The sequence below is a fragment of the Ceratotherium simum genome, chromosome 15, assembly GCF_057802395.1.
Source record: "Ceratotherium simum simum isolate JZ-2026a chromosome 15, ASM5780239v1, whole genome shotgun sequence".
Lineage (NCBI taxonomy): Eukaryota > Metazoa > Chordata > Mammalia > Perissodactyla > Rhinocerotidae > Ceratotherium > Ceratotherium simum.
The window spans coordinates 31,924,740-31,944,036 of record NC_141914.1 but is presented as its reverse complement, the minus strand read 5'-3'; the positions used below and the strand labels follow the sequence as shown (position 1 = coordinate 31,944,036).

Genomic DNA, 19,297 nt, shown 5'->3' with positions numbered 1-19,297 from the left:
GCAGATGAAATTAAGCAACATCATGGAAAAAACCTTCTCAGAGCAAGGTCTTGTAGACTAAGCCATGAAAGGTGGAAGCGTAGGTTTACTATTTCCGGGTCCAAGTTTAAAAAAGTACTGTTGATGTAGTCACGCTTCTTCACCAAGAAACAGTGGCCCTAACTAGGACCTTCAAACAATACACAATAAACCATTCTTCATGCTTTCCTTTTGTCTAAATTCCCTCATCTCTTGCTAGTAGGACCACAGGACCACCAATCTACAAATAATATCTACCTACAGCACTGTCATTTTCTTAAATAGAAGAATTCTTCTAAAAAGCTATCTGGATCAGAAAGAGGCCCATAAGGCATCACAATGTGCAACAAATTGATATCTCTTTATTGTGCCAATTCATAGTGGCTAAAAATGTGCTATGAAAATTCATATGAAAAATTCAAAACCCAAACTATTACTGTGATCAAGAATAGGTTGGCTTGCTGTCCTCCAGTTTCCTGAAGCACAAGCTTCTCTGAATTAGCAAATGGAACTTCAGCACCATTATGTTTCTATACCTCAAACTTCTAGCTCAAAAATCAAATAAGGTATATTGACCAGGACACTATTTTATGAGATTGTCAAAAACTTTGTTTTCATCCTTAAGCCCATTGATTTCGAAACACGTTACAATACAGACTCATAGAACAAACATGTCTTAACTTATATGTACATAGCCAGTTACATAGCTTTACTAAAAATCATATTTTTCCTGAGAACATTCCAATGCATTTCAAAAAAAGAAAAAATGCTTATTTCACTTATAGGAGAATAAGCGATGGATGAATTGAGACCCAGAAATTAGAATGATGAAAAAGTAAAGAATACTTTTACGTGGAATAACCTGGAAAACAAACTATTTAAAAACTGGGTCATATTTTTGGGAGTAAATAGGATAATTGTATGTTTATATTTGATAATTTTTTTAAAACCTAGACAGTGAATACTGACTTTTCCTATTAAAGGTTTTACATACGTAAAAAGTAAGCAGCAATTAAGCAAACATTCACCCTGTGCTCTAAACCACAGTTTTTGTCAGGTTAATATGTAAAAGAAACATGAGGTTTCCAATTTAGTCTCTGAAATTAGCTGTAAATAAGACAAAGCTAATTTCCAAAAACATTTTACTGCGGTGAACATTTGCTTAAATGATATGGAGAAAAACAATATACACATTGAGTGGTTAGAAATCTGCTTCTTAATTGCAATCAGGAAGAAGACAAATGTGAGTCTAGATGATAAACAATGGATGGCCATGGACACAGCGGGAAGAATTTTGTTGGAGATTCAAATCTCTATCATATTTTTCATAGTATTTAACTGGACTAAATATATTCTGTCATGAAATCATCAGTGTAATTGGTAACACTTTGTGAAACTATCAATTGTATTACTGATAAGTTTGTGGGGTGTGTGTATGCGTGTGTGTGTGTATTACCACACAAGCTCAAGTCATTTCATGCTAGATGAGCCTGTGACCCATTTTGTAGAAGCCTCTTTTTTATTTTTTCAAAGAAAATAAGGCTTTGTGCTTGGGATCTGTTGGGTCCTGGAAGTGACAGATGTATTTATAATCAAGTTGAATCAAGAGTGAGAAGGAGAAATACAACCAGATTTGTATTTTTCACAAGGGTATTCTTTTCCTAGAAGAGTAACATTCCTTTTTTAAAAAATTTTAAATGTCTTTATTTGTTACTTTCCAAATATTTTGGTTAAACAAATATCTCTCGCAAATGTGGTTCAAAATCCTTGCCTAGACGCATAACTTTTATTCTTTGCAACTGTTTAGGCAAATTCCTCCATTTCCTTTTCTGCTAACTTCCTAATAACACAGACAGGATACTTAGTGAAGGACACAAACCACTATGGAAGAATAATGATTGTCTAGATTGAGGGAAAGTACATTGACTTTGAAAGAATACAGCAACCAATGGCAAGGTCATTGAAGTGAGGGCCTAGAGCTTCTGCAAAGTGTATATATTTTAGGGAGTCATATTTGGAACAATACATGCTGGACAGTGGAGCTATAGGAGAAGTAACATGCTAAATCTTCTCATTGATAATATCCATAAATCTGCATACATTTTTTAACATTCTGTTTTGTTTTGTTTTAATTTGGGTGTCTCTACACCATTCTTGATTTGTAGGACTAAGCAGATCTATTTTTTCCAAGGCAATTGTATAACGTTCATTTCTTCCCCAACATTTTTCTAGTACTTTAGTATTCCTAACTATGCATTTGCCTAGTCTTACACGGAATTTTTTTTTCCTTTTGACTACTTTAAGCCACTCACCCGACCCGAGTCTGTCGGAATCATAGCTGTTAATTCCATATTGTTTCCCTATGCCCCTTGTAAATTCAATGTATCACAAGTTCCCTTCTATGTTCTAGGAGACAGACTTATTGTCAACTAGACTTATAAATGAAGATACATAGCAACAAACAAGGCACTGGCTTCCCAAGATAGTAAGTTTGGAATTTTACAGCCATCCCTCCCAATCTCTTGGCAGACTTTGGAAAATGCCACATACATAAAACTCTGGTAAGGTACAAAGGCAAATACAATTTGCTCTGACCAACTTCCTAGGACTTAATTCCTTATGTAAAACTCCTCTTCCTTCTTTTCTGCTGAAAGAGATGGTATAAAACTCTCAGCCAGGCATACATCTATACCCTCAAAGGTGTCCACACAGTACAAAACCAGACCAAATGGTAAGACTGTGTAACTTATTCATCACTGCTCAGGCATGGCAATGACAAATAATTCCCAAAAGTTACTTCAGCCTTAGAACAAGAATTTTTTTTTTTCTAAATGACAAAAAGAATGAGATCCTGGAATAATACCTTTGATAAAAATATGATATTCTCCTAGGAGAATCTGAAACTCTTTTTATGAAGGAATGAAATCAGCTCATTCCATCAGATTCAACAGAAGACTATCGTTTGCATAAAATAATCTTAAATAACAACTTCGAGAATAAAATTTTAAACTTCCCTTAATGTTAAATGATTCCTGGCTCAATACCTTACAGGCATCAGAAGAATCTATAATTCATACATGTTCAATGTCATGGTAAAAAAAAAAAAAATCCTGGAAACAGGATGTAATTATGTGTCAGTTCCAAATGCCCAAAGAAAATACAGATTCAAAACAAAGCACACATCACAGCATTATCCAGAGTTTAAGCTATTGAGGGTATTACATTGATTTGTAAGTTCAATTTCCAAAACCCTTTTCTTTAAGGTAATAACTTTATTTCATCTTTGTTATAGTCATGTCTTCATTACAATTAGCCCTCTATTAATAACAACACAGTTATTTTAATGTTTGTGAGTCTCGATTTATTTTTTCCCTTGCTTTTATGTGTGCTAATCTTGGTGCATGTGCATTTTCTACCACATTGCAACAGGCAAGCTTTGGTTCAATTTTCTTGTCCTACACAAAGGAAGATTTTGAGTGCAGAATCTTAGCCACTAGGTCCTGGGTTGCCATTTTATTTTCCTCTCCTTGGGTGGATTTATTGGAAGGAAATGGGTAAAGGGGAGGGGGAGAAAGGGAAAGGATGAAAGGGACAAAGGGAAGAGTTCTCAGCTATGTTGAATCTTGATTCACGACTTTGCCTCCGTTCATGGTGGGTGTTCCAGAACTTTTCCTCGAACGTCCTTGTTTTTCTCCAATTTCATGTAGTGATGGCTCTCTGTACATACACACTGGAAAGGAAAATCACAACAATTACTTATTATAATAGTGGACATCAATTTGGCCTCAATAAACATTTCAAATTTGATTTTATAATATTGTCCACTTTCATCACTAGCTCTTCTCCCAATTGTAAAAACGAGTTTTAACTTGACAATATATTTAGTGCCTAGACATGGCTCTCTTCCAGTTCTATCGGTCACAACCTTTTAAGTCTTCTTGAACTGCAGACACATGAGTGGTTTCTGTGCTCTTATAGATAGGGCTTGAGTCTTTACTGTCTGCTAACCTATATAACAGGATTTTCATCTAGACTTAGAGGAGACATTGGGCATATAATATTTAAAGGATAGAAATAGATATTTTGGTTTTTAGTCCTTAGTCTGCAAACTAGTTTGGGTAGGAAAAAAAATCCTTATTTACATGTTCCCAGTCTTTACCCTACTATAGAAGATATGACATTGTTGCATCACATTGAAATATTTATTGCCAATTTTCAGGGTATCCTACACAAGAAGTGATAATGGGAGTGAGGGCAGAGAAGAGAAAAAAAAAGTTGCAATTTTCCTGATTGCCTCAGATTTCCTTTTCCCAGATTTCCATTCATTACTAAGGTAATGAACACACTCCGTGGCTTTTTAGTTATTCTTCAATAGGAAATGTGATTATGCAACCGTGAGATTTTAGTTCACATCTATATAAACAGTTCCTTTTCTCCTCTATTGTTTTGTCTGGCTCAAAAGCTCAGTCATCTGTGAGTTACCATGGCTGTTGCTAGATTACTGCATAGAAAGAACAATGTTTCTCAATTCATAGTTATTCTTGTAAGAGAGAATCTATCAGCCTATTGAATACATTAAAACAGATTCATTATAGTGTTGTGAGATGGGCAAATGTGACTGTATACAAGCATGTGAAATATTTCACTTAAATATCAGGAGTTATTTTCATCCTTGACTTAGGAAAAAACAGTTAAGTACCTCCATCTATTGAACCATCACTGCAATGCCTTGGTAATCTGAAAGTTATTTCCAAATAGCTTTCTCCTTTGAGCTTTACCCTGGTACTGGAGACCTGAGCATAGCTATGATTGAATAGATGTCATGTAGTGGTTATGAGCACTAATTTGGGAGCCACACTGCCTGGGTCCCCATCCTTACACAGCCTCTGTCTAGCTCTGTCAACTTGGACACCTTTTCCTAACTGAAAAATACCATTTTTATGAGGATTACATGCCTGACACATAGTAAGCATCCAAAGATATTTAAGAAAATGAAGGAGCTGGGCCGGCCCCATGGCTTAGCGGTTAAGTGCGCACGTTCCGCTGCTGGCGGCCTGGGTTCGGATCCTGGGTGCGCACCGACGCACGGCTTCTCCGGCCATGCTGAGGTCGCATCCCACATACAGCAACTAGAAGGATGTGCAGCTATGACATACAACTATCTACTGGGGCTTTGGGGGGAAAAAATAAATAAATAAAATCTTAAAAAATAAATGAAATTGAAGGAGCTGATCTCTTAATGAGAATTTTGAATAACAGATTTCAGGGAACACAGTTATAAATTGTTTTGGCTGAAGGTATTCTAAATCCAAAACTAGATTAAGAGAGTTAAGATACAAGTAAGGTTCTCCTCAGACTAGTTCAGCAATGAAGAGACAGGTTTCTTCCGAAATCTCAGTAGCAGAGCTTCTTAAATGTTACTGTGCATTTGAATCACCTAAGGATACTGTGAAAATGCCAATTCTGATTCAGAAGGTCCATAGGGGACTTGAGATTCTGCATTTTTAATAAGCTCCCAGGTGATGTTGATGCTGGCGAAACCCAACCACACTTCGGGTAACACAAAATACATACACAAAATATGTTTGTAAGTATATCATGCAAAATTATTATACATATATATATATTTTTTTTGGTGAGGAAGATTGGCCCTGAGCTAACATCTGTGCCCATCTTCCTCTATTTTTTTTTTTTTGTATGTGGGATGCTACCTTAGCATGGCTTGATGAGCGGTGTGTAGGTCCAAGCCCAGGATCCAAATCTGCGAACCCCGGGCCGCTGAAGGGGAGCACGCAAACTTAACCATTATGTAACCAGGCCAGCCCCCGTATATATTTTTTTAAATGATATTTTTAAATATTTCAATTATTGCACTAAATGCTCCTCCAGTATCCCCAAAGGACTAACAAAGGACTTACACTTGGGCTTAAGCAGCAAAGTGCAGAAAGGAAACTAGTTCCGAAAGAATTGACCCTGTAATTTTCAGATGGTGCTAGTAGGTAATCCCAAGTTTCTGCTTTTCTTTTACAAAAGGCAGATCCTTGTTGAAGATTCTATTGAAATCTTGATGTTTCTCAAGTCTATCTAATGTCTCTTACCTATATTTCTGTTATGAGCAAAGTGTCAAAATCTCCAAAATTAAAGCATACATTTATATGTGCAAAATACAGCCGTTTATTTATAACTGGTTAGCACACAAGGTGAACTCAGAAGTAATGAAGTGATTCAGTTGAAAAGCTATTCATATGATGCCATAAAGCAGTTTTTGCCTACTCTGTTGCCTAATCACCTGTGACAACCCATTCATCCCCAGGCCAGATTACAGATTGCTAAATCAGTCTCAAAGAATGAAAAAAATAGTCTTTAAAAAAAATACACAACAGATTTTGACCTGCAAATTTCTTGAGCTTCCAGTTAGAGGTACTTGAAGAATGTTATTTTCTAATTTCCGTTAAAGAATATAGTTTTATAACTTTTGTAGCTGAATTTCTTAGTGTTGCAATTTCTTTTATAGTTTCCTTACGTCATAGATTCTACTCGAGACATTTGTTTTTAACTTTTACCTTTTCTTTGCTCTTTCTCACTTACACATAGACTGTTTCGGTTGTAACAACATGAAATGTTACCATTATAATCACCACTGTGGATAACTTTTCCAATAACTTAACCCTGCTGGCCATTCTGGTATCAAGTCCCCAGAGAGTGTACTCTGAGAGTAGGCCATAGAGAAAAGTGACTATTAAAGCCAGAGATGTCCTATTTGCGTGGGAAGAGCTAACAATTCTCCAACAGTGAAAAACATTAGCCTTAGGACTATACTAAGAAAGAGAGAATTGAGATATAATTGAGGGGGTATAGGGTTAGTAAAAGGATAGGAGAATCTGATGAGAACATCCTAGGACTGTGTTGCCTAATATAGCATCCATTTTGACATATGGGGTCATTGAACAAAAATGTGGCTAGTCCTATTCAGATATGCTATTAGTATAAAATAAACACTGAATTTTAAAGACCACACCAAAAGAATAAACTGTCTCAGTAATAATATTTACTTACTGAAATGATAATATTTTGGATATATTGGGTTGGATATGTTATTAAAACTTACGTCACATGTTTGTTTTCATTTTTTAAATGTGATTACTAGAAAACTGTAAATTACATATGTAGCTCATATTATATTTCTATTAGACAGTGCTGTCTTAGAAGAGTCCGCTGTTCTCTGGAAGAGAAGCGTCTTGATTAGAGCAAAAGCTGTGCCACTGTATGATGGGGAGGACAGCTGGGAAAACTTCTGACCTGACTGGACCTGACCTCCACATGCAGACTTAGGAGAGGCAGAGTATCTTAGATTCCTGTGATAGGATGAACTGGTTCACAAAACATTTATTGACCCTTTTAATTCGGTTTAACTAATACTATATCACTTTAATCCTATTATTGACTTTTCATTTTCTTTTCTCTCCTCAAATTTCAATTACCCCTTTGCAAACTAATACCCAAAGATGAATTTGTTCAAGCATTAATTTGTTCATTTATTCTACAATCAGATACATATTTACTTTGTGCCAGGCACTCTGCTAGATTCTGTAGCAACTGCAAGGAACGACCTCGTGATTCTTGCCTTCAAGGAGCTTAAGGCTAAGAGAGCAGAAGTATGCAGGCACACCAATCACAGGGTAGAAAGGGCCACGGGAGAGAGCTGAATGGAAATGAGTAAATGAAAGTAGCGATTTGATTTTGACTTAGGCTTGAAGGAGGCAGAAGATTTAGAGAGACGGATGGGCTAACAAATAAGGAGATGACACGCAGGTTATATAAGAAAAACAGTGACTGGTTGAAGAATGGGGTAAAATAGAGGGGTGGCGAGGCATAAGCCTGACAGGGCCAACTTGTGTCATGCCTCCTGAATTCCATGCCAGAAGACTGAAACCATGATTATGATATATATTAATCTCAATCTGATAGTGAATGAAGAATTAATAATATGTCCATCAAGTATATAAGTGTATAGAGAAAAATCTATTTATTCAATCTCTTTATCTAGAAAAACGTCTAACTATGTTTACATGATATGAATACAGCCAGTCAACTTAGTCAAGAAGAATAAGTCAAATGGAATCTTACTGCACAGATTCTGCAAGAAATGGTTGGCAGCATTTGAAACTTTTATGCGTTTTCTGATGCCTTGCAAACACAATTTCTCAGGAACAAACCTAGCTGAGGCACTATTACGTATGAGACCGGCTACTTATCTAATATATACCATACCTAATATTCTCCAAGTACCATAATTTTGACTGCAATTGAAAGCTGGAGTTCACTTGGTCAAGCTAAGTAACATGTTAAGAAGGGTTATCCTTTTGTTTTGTGGGGAGTTTAATTTAGCACTTAAGAAGAGTAAGAAAACAACAAATGATATACCAAGAATTACTAATCCCACATATGAAAATCACATACACTTTACCATACAGTAAAAATTAATCACAATTTTATACAGCTACTAGTACTAGAATTTGTAGTTCTGGTGTTAGTTTCCAATCATATACTACTAAACAATTTGGGGAAACCTTTAAGAAGCATGTCTAGGGAAGTGTCTGGGTTCTGATCTTCATCAGTTATATAAATTCCACAGCTCCTAAATTGTGCTTCTCAAATCATTCCTATCCCATGCGAGATTAAGTTTTTCTCTTCCTAATAATCATATCCTTATTAGTAATTGCAAAGAACCTCAGTCTCTTGGTTTGCAGCAGTTCAAAATACAATGATATTTAAGAAGGGGGCTTTTCCATCACTTTCTGTTGCAATAAGCTATTATTTCATTAGGAATAGATTAATTTTGCTTTAGGAGGCTCTGAATTTTTTAAAAAATCTCTTTGTTCTTGAATATTTTCTTCCCATGCCCTCTGTTTTTTATGCATTCTGGCCCACCACAGCTATGAGAACAAAGTCTGATATTCTAGTTCTTTTGATGAGGAGTAATTTCCAGACTGGGCATAAAGTGAAAAAAGAAACAAAACAAATCCAACTCCCTATCTTTCCTGTCCTCCCAGCTCCCCAATCCTGTCTCACAGGAACTCAGATTCTGTGCCACTGCCCATTTAACAATTGGAAACAAATCCTCTGATTTAGGCAACTTGGGATGTTACTATCTAACCATGTCTCATTTAGGACTTTGTGGGCTACACTTGTGATACAGACTTCATTTTTTTTTTTTTTTTTTTTTTTAAGTATCTGCAATATTTTTTTTTTTTTTAAAGATTTTATTTATTTTATTTTTCCCCCCAAAGCCCCAGTGGATAGTTGTATGTCGTAGCTGCACATCCTTCTAGTTGCTGTATGCGGGACTCAGCCTCAGGATGAACGGAAAAGCGGTGCCTCGATGCGCACCCGGGATCCGAACCCGGGCCACCAGCATCGCAGCGCACGCACTTAACCACCAAGCCACAGGGCCGGCCCACAGACTTCATTTTCAGTGGGCATGATTTAACGGTTAGCTCTTGGTGTGGAACTGATTTGTAACTGTGTTTCTTTCTGATTTCAGTTTACACTATTTTTCCAACAAAATTTCAATATCCAAATTTCAGGAATGTTCAGTGTCCTGACAATGCAATACCTGAATGATTAACAACATTACTTAACAACGTTACTTAACAACGTTACTTTTCTTTCTCCTGGCTTGTCTGGGTTGTCCTTGATCACGTTTCTTGCCCTCTTTCCTCTTTAAAGTAGGAAAAAAAAATACTTGCCCTTTTTTCACCCCACAGGATATTTTTGAGATAAACACCATCGTTTCTCTAACACACGTGGTATCATAACAGTTTTGGATAAACGGTAAAAGGAGATAATGCTCTGAAAATGGAAGTATTTCTGTTTGGTTCTTTAGAACCCTTTCTTCAAATCAGTTTTCTTCCTATTTTGCCTCTGTTCTGATGAATGTTTTAATTTCTCCGTCTTCTTCCCCTTCCTTCTCCTTCCCCTCCTCTCCTCTTCTTCTTCTGGACGTTTTCTTTCATTTATGTCTTGACTTTTCTTTATCTATAGTACATTTAAGCAGAGGAGTTCACCCCAACTTTCAAAGTAAAAAGGAGGTAGAGACATTTGATGAGAGAGAACTGTTCCTCATTTGCAGACACAAGGACAAGCACAGGTTTCTAATAACACAGCCCACATCATGCATTACTTTATAACACAGCATTCACTGGAAATCCCCAGTTCAACCCTTTAATGTGAGCAGCACACGCCTGTACGGTGGACACTAGTCACCTCGTGACTTGGCATAGTGACGGTTGTCATTTTCACAGCTGCCTGAGATGCACTGGCCATATTTCTGTAGAAAGCCCTGCAGTTCTGGTATCACAAATAAAATGCTACACTTGGCCATAACAAGACCATAAGCTACCAACTTTGCAATAATATACACTATTTGCTCTATTTTTTTGCTTTATTTTTAAGTGCAACATTGTCCCATTAGAAAAGAGTAAGATCAAATATATGTCACTGGGCTTTGAAGTTTTAAGAATAAAATCCATCCTCTCTTTGTAAGATTAGGTATGGGTCTTTCCAGGGAAGCCTTTCCATTTAATATTTTTCTATTATAGTCTTTTCACTGGTACCTCTGTGGCAAATGCCGTTATCACAATATGCAGGCGTTCCTTGCATTACAATAGCTCAGATTCCCTGTGTGCAACTTTTAACATTCAACAATCACTTTTATTTTAGTTATCATAAATTTCTTTTGGAAAATTTAAACAAAAATAATGCCTTTCTTAAAAGTATGAAAAATGTGGAATCTCAGGAGTTGCTGTTATTTATAAATCAGTCAACTATAATAAACCAGATGCCAAGTACCATCCCATGGGTACTCTCCTCCTAGGTAATCGCTGTCCTCATTATCATAGCCAATATTAATTGAACACTTACTATACATCTGCACTTTATATACGCTAAGATTATTTTAAATGACCCTAAAAGGTAGACACTTTTCTTGGCCCCTTTTGCAGCTGAGGAAACGGAAGAGCAAAGAGTGTAGTTTGTTCAAAGCAGTGCACTGATACCCGGCAGAATCTGCATTCAGAGTCGTGTGGTTCACTTCTCGTGTGGTTAACCTCTCGTGTGGTTAACCACTCATGTGGTTCCTGCTCTAAGCTGATAGTTGAACATGTCTGGAGAAAAACATAAAACTTCCGTTGACTGGTCTCAGTCAAAAACTTGACCCCAAACCTCATGGGGGTGCCCAGCACTTTCTGGAATCCTACTACATTTCTCTAGCCAATTTGCTCTCCCATTCTTCCCAAGTGACTATTCCACACCTTTTTTCTCCTCCTCAAACTTCCAACACTGCCTCAAACCCTCCTTGGACTCAGGTAATAAACCTGCCTTCTTTCTTTGTTTCTTTTGTTTTCCTTTTTGTTTCTTTCTCTTCGTCTCCCCCTCTCTCTCTCCTTGCATCCTCACTCCTGCCCGCCCTCCCTTCCTTCTTTCCTTTTTATCAATAATCTACCTTACTTTGTATTTCACGTAGAAAAGAGAAGAAGAGAAAGTTTTCATATTTCCACCACAAAAATTACCAACCTGCACACATCTGCTCACACATGTTCTGGCTCTCTGCTTGTTCCAATGCTTGAACTCTTCCTGCCCCTCTCGCAGAGGAGCCTCCACTTGCCACCTGGGTCCTTGATCCCAGCCCCTCTAGTCAGTGTCACTCAGTGACTCTCTCCCTCTAATGCCAATTTTTACTTCCCCCCATTGTTCCCGTGAGCCTATAAATATGCTGTAGTAGCTTTAAACAAACAAACCCCACTAAACCACCATGGTAACTACCATGTTTCTCTCTAGCTCACTCCTCATTTCTCTAGTTCCTTTATATAACAGAACTCCTCAAAAGTGTCATTTCATATTACTTTCTTCTTTTCTTTACCTCCTGTTATAACTTGAATCTGCTCCAATTAGACTTATTCCCCACTACTTCACAGAAATCACTCTTCTCAAGTCACTATTGACTGTGTGTTAGAAACCTATGGTCAATCCTCATTCAGCAGCTGACAGATGCTCTGGCAGCGTTTGATAAAGATAACGGCTCTGGTCATAGTTTTGCCTCTTTCTAGATGTATAGACCTGGCTGAGTTATTTAACCTCTCTTAAACTCAGTTTCCTCATGTTTAAAGTTGGGATGACAATCTTGACCTGAATACTCCCAAAGTGTTAGTGACTAGCAAATGATGCTCTGGTTAGAGAAGCATGTTGAAAATAACAGTGAGTGATGCAAATGCAATATAAAGTCATACAACTGCTACTAATTATTACTTTTATGTTACTGCTGGATTCTTGCAAATCATTTAAAAGTTGAGAGTTCTGGTAGTTATGGGGAGAACTAGGTGTAAATCTCTGAGTGTCGGTATTGCTTTGTAATGGAGAAATGGAAATCCTGTGTGGAGGACAATTGTAGTTGTTGCTGACAAATTCTGTTTTCCAAATGAAGGCAACATAATTCCAGTTTCTGATAAAGCTCATAAACGGCACTCTATACAGAACCCCTATCCTATATCAGTTTCTATCAAAGAAGAATGAAATATGACTACATGATCTTTTTATTACTACCAACTTAATCAAATTTTCCTTGGCCCTCCGTAAATGCTAAGAAGTGGAAGGAAAGCTTAGATTGCTCCGTCAGTTAATGTACCATTAAAGATATTTAATTGTTTTAATAGCAGATCATGGAAGGGTGTGGGCAATTAACATAAAGCAATTTCACACCTTAATTAATGTCATGTGGAATCCCTCTGGAACTGTAAGAGAATTTTAAGTGCTGGTTCAGAAGCAATGTATTGCCAGAGGAATGCACGCAGCACGCCGTAAATATTTATTATAGAGAGTTAAGAGACATTGTGAACAAAAAGATCTATATCTTTATTTAGAAAGAGAACAGAAGCAATATTTGTGTGTGAGAGAGAGATAGATATGGAAGAAGAATGTACAGGGGAGAGGTAGGAGGATTTTATTGAAGACTAAATTCAAAGCCAGAAAAAAAAGCCGCTTTGAATGAGTTAGAATGGTGTGGGGGAGGCTGTCATAGGCCAGCAAAGATCCAAAACTCAAAAGATGGGGAAAGGAAAAGAGAGAGAAAGAGAGACGCAGCTATTATCTGTTCTGTAATTAAAACCATCAGGGGCATCAGAGGTACCTTTTTGCTCTCTTCTGTTTGCGTCTTTTAGTACGGTGGAGTCCAAAAGAGGATTTTGGAAAACAAATCATTTAGTTCTATCGCAGTTAATTGAAATAAAAACATCAAAATAAATTGGCCATTTTAGGTATATTCTCAATTGGGGCTTTACAACTTCAGGACTCCTGAATTGCTGTGTTCTTTGGTGTCTCATTATATAGTTTTTGAAGAGATTATTTTCCCTCAAATTCAATTTTCATTGTCTCTAATCCCTTATGCAATGCCACACCTCACAGCGTTTCTCCAGCACACATACAATGTCCAATTTTCCAGGGAAAATGAAAAAGGCACTTTGCATTGATTTGACAGATTTGGGAAATCCAACTTTCTTACAAAGTCTAATCTTCATATTACTCCTATGAAACAGATGGAATTTATAATCAACTTCATCTTCAGAGATTACTGAGGTTTAAGAAGGTAAATTATTTTCTCAAAATTACTTAGCAAATTGTTGGCAAAATTTTTATCAGAAGAATTAGACATGTATTTATCCTTGATTAATTGATTTCTACTAGGTTATTCTTTCTCAGTGATCAATTTAGTACAATAATTGGTATTACCTCTACTAACTCCATATGGTAATTTAACTCAGCACTAAAATACACCCATGTTAATAGCAGTAGGAAATATAAAAATGTAACACGTTTAATATATTTAATTCCATGGTGTCATAGTGACAATTTACTCCATACTAGATTAGGCTTAATCCAATATACTGATCACAGTAATTTCAATAAATTTAAATAATTTCCTATGACAAGATTTGATCACAATGAGCCTAAAAATACCAAATTCAGTTTAGAACACTGAGTCTCAAACCTGGTTGCCATCAGATACACTTGGATAATAAGTCAGAACACTTTGGAGATTTGGTCTGAGAATTTGTAGCTTTTGAAAGCACTCCAGATAGTTCTGATACTGATGTTGAGAAACACTGATCTACATTATACTGCTGGGCCTTAACTCAGGTTCTATTAGCTTAAAGCAGCAGTTCTAACAGGGAAATGGATAATTTGTAACTGCCCTATAGGTGTGTGTGTGTGTGTGTGTGTGTGTGTGAGACCTGTCTCCTCACTAGAAAATAAATTGGTGGAAATTGGTAAATGTTCCCTTATTCCAAGTTTAACATTGCTGGTAGCAATGACTCTAAATTGATATTTACTAATTTTAACCTTCGAAACATATTTCCCACTCCAGGATTAAGTTCTTGAAGCTTACACCTTTGGAAAGCGCACACACTCTTTTCAGGGGAAAGGAACTAGATTCTGAATACTCAACCACCTGCAGGAGCTGAATAATGAGCTTCCTGAAGGAGGAAGGAGGAGAAAAGGAGGAGATTGTATCTTGCTCTTTGTCAAAGAGTATTTGGCTGCTGTATCTGAAGCTAAAGGGGGAGGTCACCACCAAGACAATTTAAATCTGGGGGCGTTACTTCTCTGTGGTATGAACAATGCTGTGAAAGGGCAAAATTGGGAATCATGAAGCCTGTGCTGTTGTCTTAAATTCCAGAGGAGGGGACCCATGTAAGTAAAGGTTGATGTGCATTGTACATAGTAATGGGTTTAAATATCAAGTCCATCCATCTGTCTGAATAGATGCCCCTGCAACCCCTCATTACCACCTCCTATGTTCTAAACACAGGATGGAGGGTGAAGCTGTGAAGGGAAAGGGGCTGGTGGATAATTATCATCATGTACTCAGTGCAGGACTTTAAGATCCTCAAACTGGCAGAGCTTAATTTTGGGAATCCTGACATTCAAAGTGATATCACCATCACGAGTGGGGAAAAGGCAGAGCTATTTGAAAACCAAAAACCAAAAAACCTTCTCTGACTTTTCCTCTCTAAGGGGCCGATTCCCTTCACAAAAGAGGGGGGCATTTACTGTCTGCCTTACTGGACTCTGTCAATAACGGTAATAGTGGTGGGCTTACAGGTTTACAAAAATACCTTTAAAAAGTAAAAGCAGTTGACAATCTTTTTTGTTAACCAACAATATGGCTAACCTCTTACAAAGCTATTATTTTCTTTCTTTTCTAAAAGTGTCTTTTGGTTATGTGCTTTATATTTGGCCTATGGAAAAAATATTATCAAAAACTTTTTTTGCAGATATGAGTTATGCCTAGAATGCCTTGCATCTTACCCCCTCCAAAAACAAATCACAAATCACCTATTTATGGCAATAGCTCATAAAACTATACTTTATTCATTCAATAGTTCAATAAAAGAAATGTGTTTAGAATTATTTTATATGTAAATCCTATGCCAGGTTCCATGAAGGGAATATGGTTTTACAGCAAAGTGCTTATAAAGACTGCCACAGGATATCATTGTCAAAGAACTTTAGGAATCATCTGGCCCAAAATCTTCTCTACAGAATAGGAAATAAAGCCTGTTAAACTTCATCAGAAATGAAGTGACGTATTCTTAATTCTTTCTTGCCTAGTTTTAACTTGGCATTCCCATAGCAATCCTATCTGATCATCTACAAATACAAATTTATCTCATCATATTACATTTATCTGTCTCAACTTTGCATGGTTTAGAATTAGGTTACTATTCAAGTTGTAGCACGGTATCACATTTCTGCTTTGCTATCATTGACTTTTCTTGGTATGTGCATATCCAAGGCTTACTTCAGATTGAAAGGCAATATAGTGTAGGGGTAAGTGCATAGGCATTGGCACTAGGCTTCCTAGATTGTAACCCCAGTTTTGTATTTATCTAGCCCTGTGATCTTAGACAGGTTACTTAATTACTTTAAATATTAGTTTCCTCGTCTTTAAAATAAGGATCATAACATAGGGCTGTTGAGAGGTTTAATGGAGATAACATACACAACCTGCCTAGCAAATGGTAAACTGATAAATTGTATATAGAAGTAGTAAGACTAGTAATAGCAGTAATAATAGTGGTAGTGAGAGTAGTTTTGGGATCCAGCAGGGAGAAAGAAGGTCTCACTGCACAGCAGAATAATGCCTAACCAAACCTCAAGTGTACATGTCTTTGATAATAAAGGTAACCTGTAAAAACCAGTTAATCATAATAAATATAATTGCATGGAGAATCATTGGGTAATTCTTCATTATTTTTTGTATTATAATAATTAGATCAAAGTACAGATGAGGCATAAGAGAATTGACCAATTTCACACATATCAGGTAAGTTACACTATAAGAACATGAAGGTCTCATGAATCTGAAAGGGCTTTTATTTCTAAGGAGCAGGTATATTCTAGATTTAAAACAAAGAGAAGTAATGAGGAGACATTTATTCAAGAGGACTAGGGTCTTATTATGCTATATTGAGGTTACATCTCAGACCTCGGACTGTAGTCAATCTCACCAGCCTTCATGGAGATTAAGCACTTGATCCCTCAAGTCAGAATGTCTTGGTTTGAATGCTGGCTCTGCCACTTACAAACTGCTTGATTTGGGACAAATTACTTAATATCTCTGTGCTTCGTTTTCCACACTTGTAAAATGGGGATAATTCTAGAATCTACTTCACAGAAATGGAATGAAAAATAAGAGACAATAATTGAGACATGCTTAGCGTAACACCTGTGCAAACTAAGCATTTATAAAACTGTTAGCTAATATTATTCAAAAAGCTGTACCTTGTTCTCTAAGACAAAAGGCAAAGACATTTCTAGGGAGTTAAAAGGTCTTTGGTCTGAAACAGATTAAGTTCTTGTTTTCATCTTTGGAAGTGATTCTCATTATATTCTATATACTTCACACTTAAGTTTTCGTTCCCACAATCTAAAGGGACAAAGAGCCTTGCAAGTAAATCCAAGAATTAGTGAATCTGATTTACAATGGACTTTATTTTCTTCCCAGAATAAAAGGAAAGCTACTCTAAAGCATCAGTAAATAAGAAAAATAAAAACAAAACAATCAACCAAAAGCTGTCAATAAGAAAATTAGGAAATCAGAGCTATTCTCAAGTTAGGATGTTGGTAGGCTGAAGCAGAGGCTCTTAGTTGTCCCAGTCCCATTCTGCCACTTTCTCAAAATAACTGAACATGTTTTTGGTATGTAGCCATCCAGAAAAAAGACTACATTCTTAGTCTCCCCTACACCTAAGTGTGACTACCTGACTGGGTCATGTCAGTGGGATGTAAACATCATACGGCAGCTAATGGGGACAGTCTTGAAGAGAACACTGGCACAGACTTTTGCCTCCATCTTTTTCATCCCTCCCTCTGCCCTCTGACTGGAATGAGGATGCTGGTTGGATGACGGGGATAAGGGCAGATCCAGGGCCATTGTGTGTGGTTGTGCTGATAGTGCAATGCACAGCTGTACAACACACTAGGGAGAGGGGCACTCAAAGCTGGACACAGATGATGTCCCTCCCAATTGGGAAGCCACAGAACGAGCCCTGGATAGCAGGTTTCTGGATTTGGCTTGTGAGAGAATAAAACTTTGTATGATTAAGCTGCTCTTAACATGGGTTTTGGGTTGTATGCAGTCAAACCTAATTCTAATGTATACAACCAGGAATGTCTAGTTGTTTCTTCCCACATTTGCACTGAAATGCAGCGATAAATGTAGAATTAAGGCAGCTCTGGAACTAAGAACATGGTCATTGTATATATTTCTCTTGGAAATGTGTACCTGGTCATTCAGACCCAAGAGGAAGCTGGACCAGCCAAAGCACAGACAGCAGTCATGATTAGAAGAGTAGGTTATAGGTATTTCGTTTTGGGGAGAGGGGTTCAGTACGGAAGGCATTATCCATAAAAGGAATAAATAAAACACACACTTTTTTTCCCTTTTTCTTTATACTTACTTGGATTTTCCCAAAATTGTTACTGAGGATGTACTATTTGCATTACAACAAAAAAATAAAATAAAATGCACAAATAAAAATGATGCAATAGTTTCAATAGTTTACTCACACTGCACCTGGAGTGTTTTTGTTTACTTAATCCCCACCCCTCATCTCAAATGGTCTGAACCCGGCCTAGTCCTGAAGGTACGTTTAAATATTAGCTTTTCAATATCTTCCTTTTGGTGGAAGAAATAGCTCTTTCCTTAAATCACAACATCATTTCCAGCAACGTGTAATACATCACTTTTTGCATTATACTATTGCCATTAGTAAACATATTTCATATCTCCCAGAATGTTATAAAGTTGTCCGGAGCATATAGTTCTCCCTTGTCTTTATCCTTACCTATTCATTCATTTGTTCATTCATGTCTTCACTTACTCAGTTGACAACTGATTATTGAATATCTCTCTATGAGATGCCAGATACTGTATAAGATGCAAAGAGATATGAGGAAAAATAGAACATATTCTGTTCATTCAAAAAGTGATCTTGGGCCATGCCTGGTGGCCTAATGGTTAAGTTCAGCATGGTCCACTTCGGCTACCTGAGTTTGGTTCCCAGGCATGGACCTACACTGCTCTGTTAGCAGCCATGCTATGCTGGTGCCCCACATACTAAAAAAAAAAAAATAGAGGAGGATTGGCATGGATGTTAGCTCAGGGTGACTCTTCCTCAGCAAAAAAATATCCAAAAAAACAACAAGTGATCTAACCATGGATAAGAGGAGACAGAATAGAAAATAGGTTAATTTAATACAATGTGATAATTTCTAGGGGAGAGAAATGTAAACAATAAGATGACAGAATGTTTAATCCTACTTGAAGAAAGTCAGAGGGGGCCCTCACAGAAGTATTGGCTCTTGAATTAATTCTTTACAAGAACTAATAGGCATTTTCCAGGCCCATGAGTGGATGGAAATTATGGGGAGACAAGGGCAAAAAAACTACATGGGGCCAAAAATAGTGGAAATATACCGCAAGAAGGAAAGTTCAGCTTTGTGGTTAAGAGTACAGAGTGTGAGGGGAGGCTTGAGAGGGACTAGCAGACTTGAGTGTCACATTTCCCCCAGTGCTTTGACATGGTATTGATTCGACAAATGTTTGTTGACTGATACAGTCATACGTACTCCGCAACAGGCATTGCGTCCCTATACTGGTTGGCCTGACCACATCTTATAGATATTTAGAGGACAGACAAGTCTGGCTAAGTCACAGAAT

The 19,297-nt window shown here is 37.1% G+C and overlaps 1 protein-coding gene across 2 annotated transcripts in view; it reads right to left on the bottom strand.

The window, feature by feature from the left end:
• Nucleotides 1-360: 360 nt before the first annotated feature.
• The window catches only part of FGF12 (fibroblast growth factor 12), a 516,156-nt gene continuing 497,219 nt past the window's right edge, over nucleotides 361-19,297 (bottom strand). For both annotated transcript variants that reach the window (XM_004424570.3, XM_004424568.3), the window contains exon 5: nucleotides 361-3,748. In XM_004424570.3, the coding sequence (XP_004424627.1) occupies nucleotides 3,630-3,748 (119 nt within the window). In that variant the 3' untranslated portion in view covers nucleotides 361-3,629. The remainder of the gene's footprint in view (nucleotides 3,749-19,297) is intronic.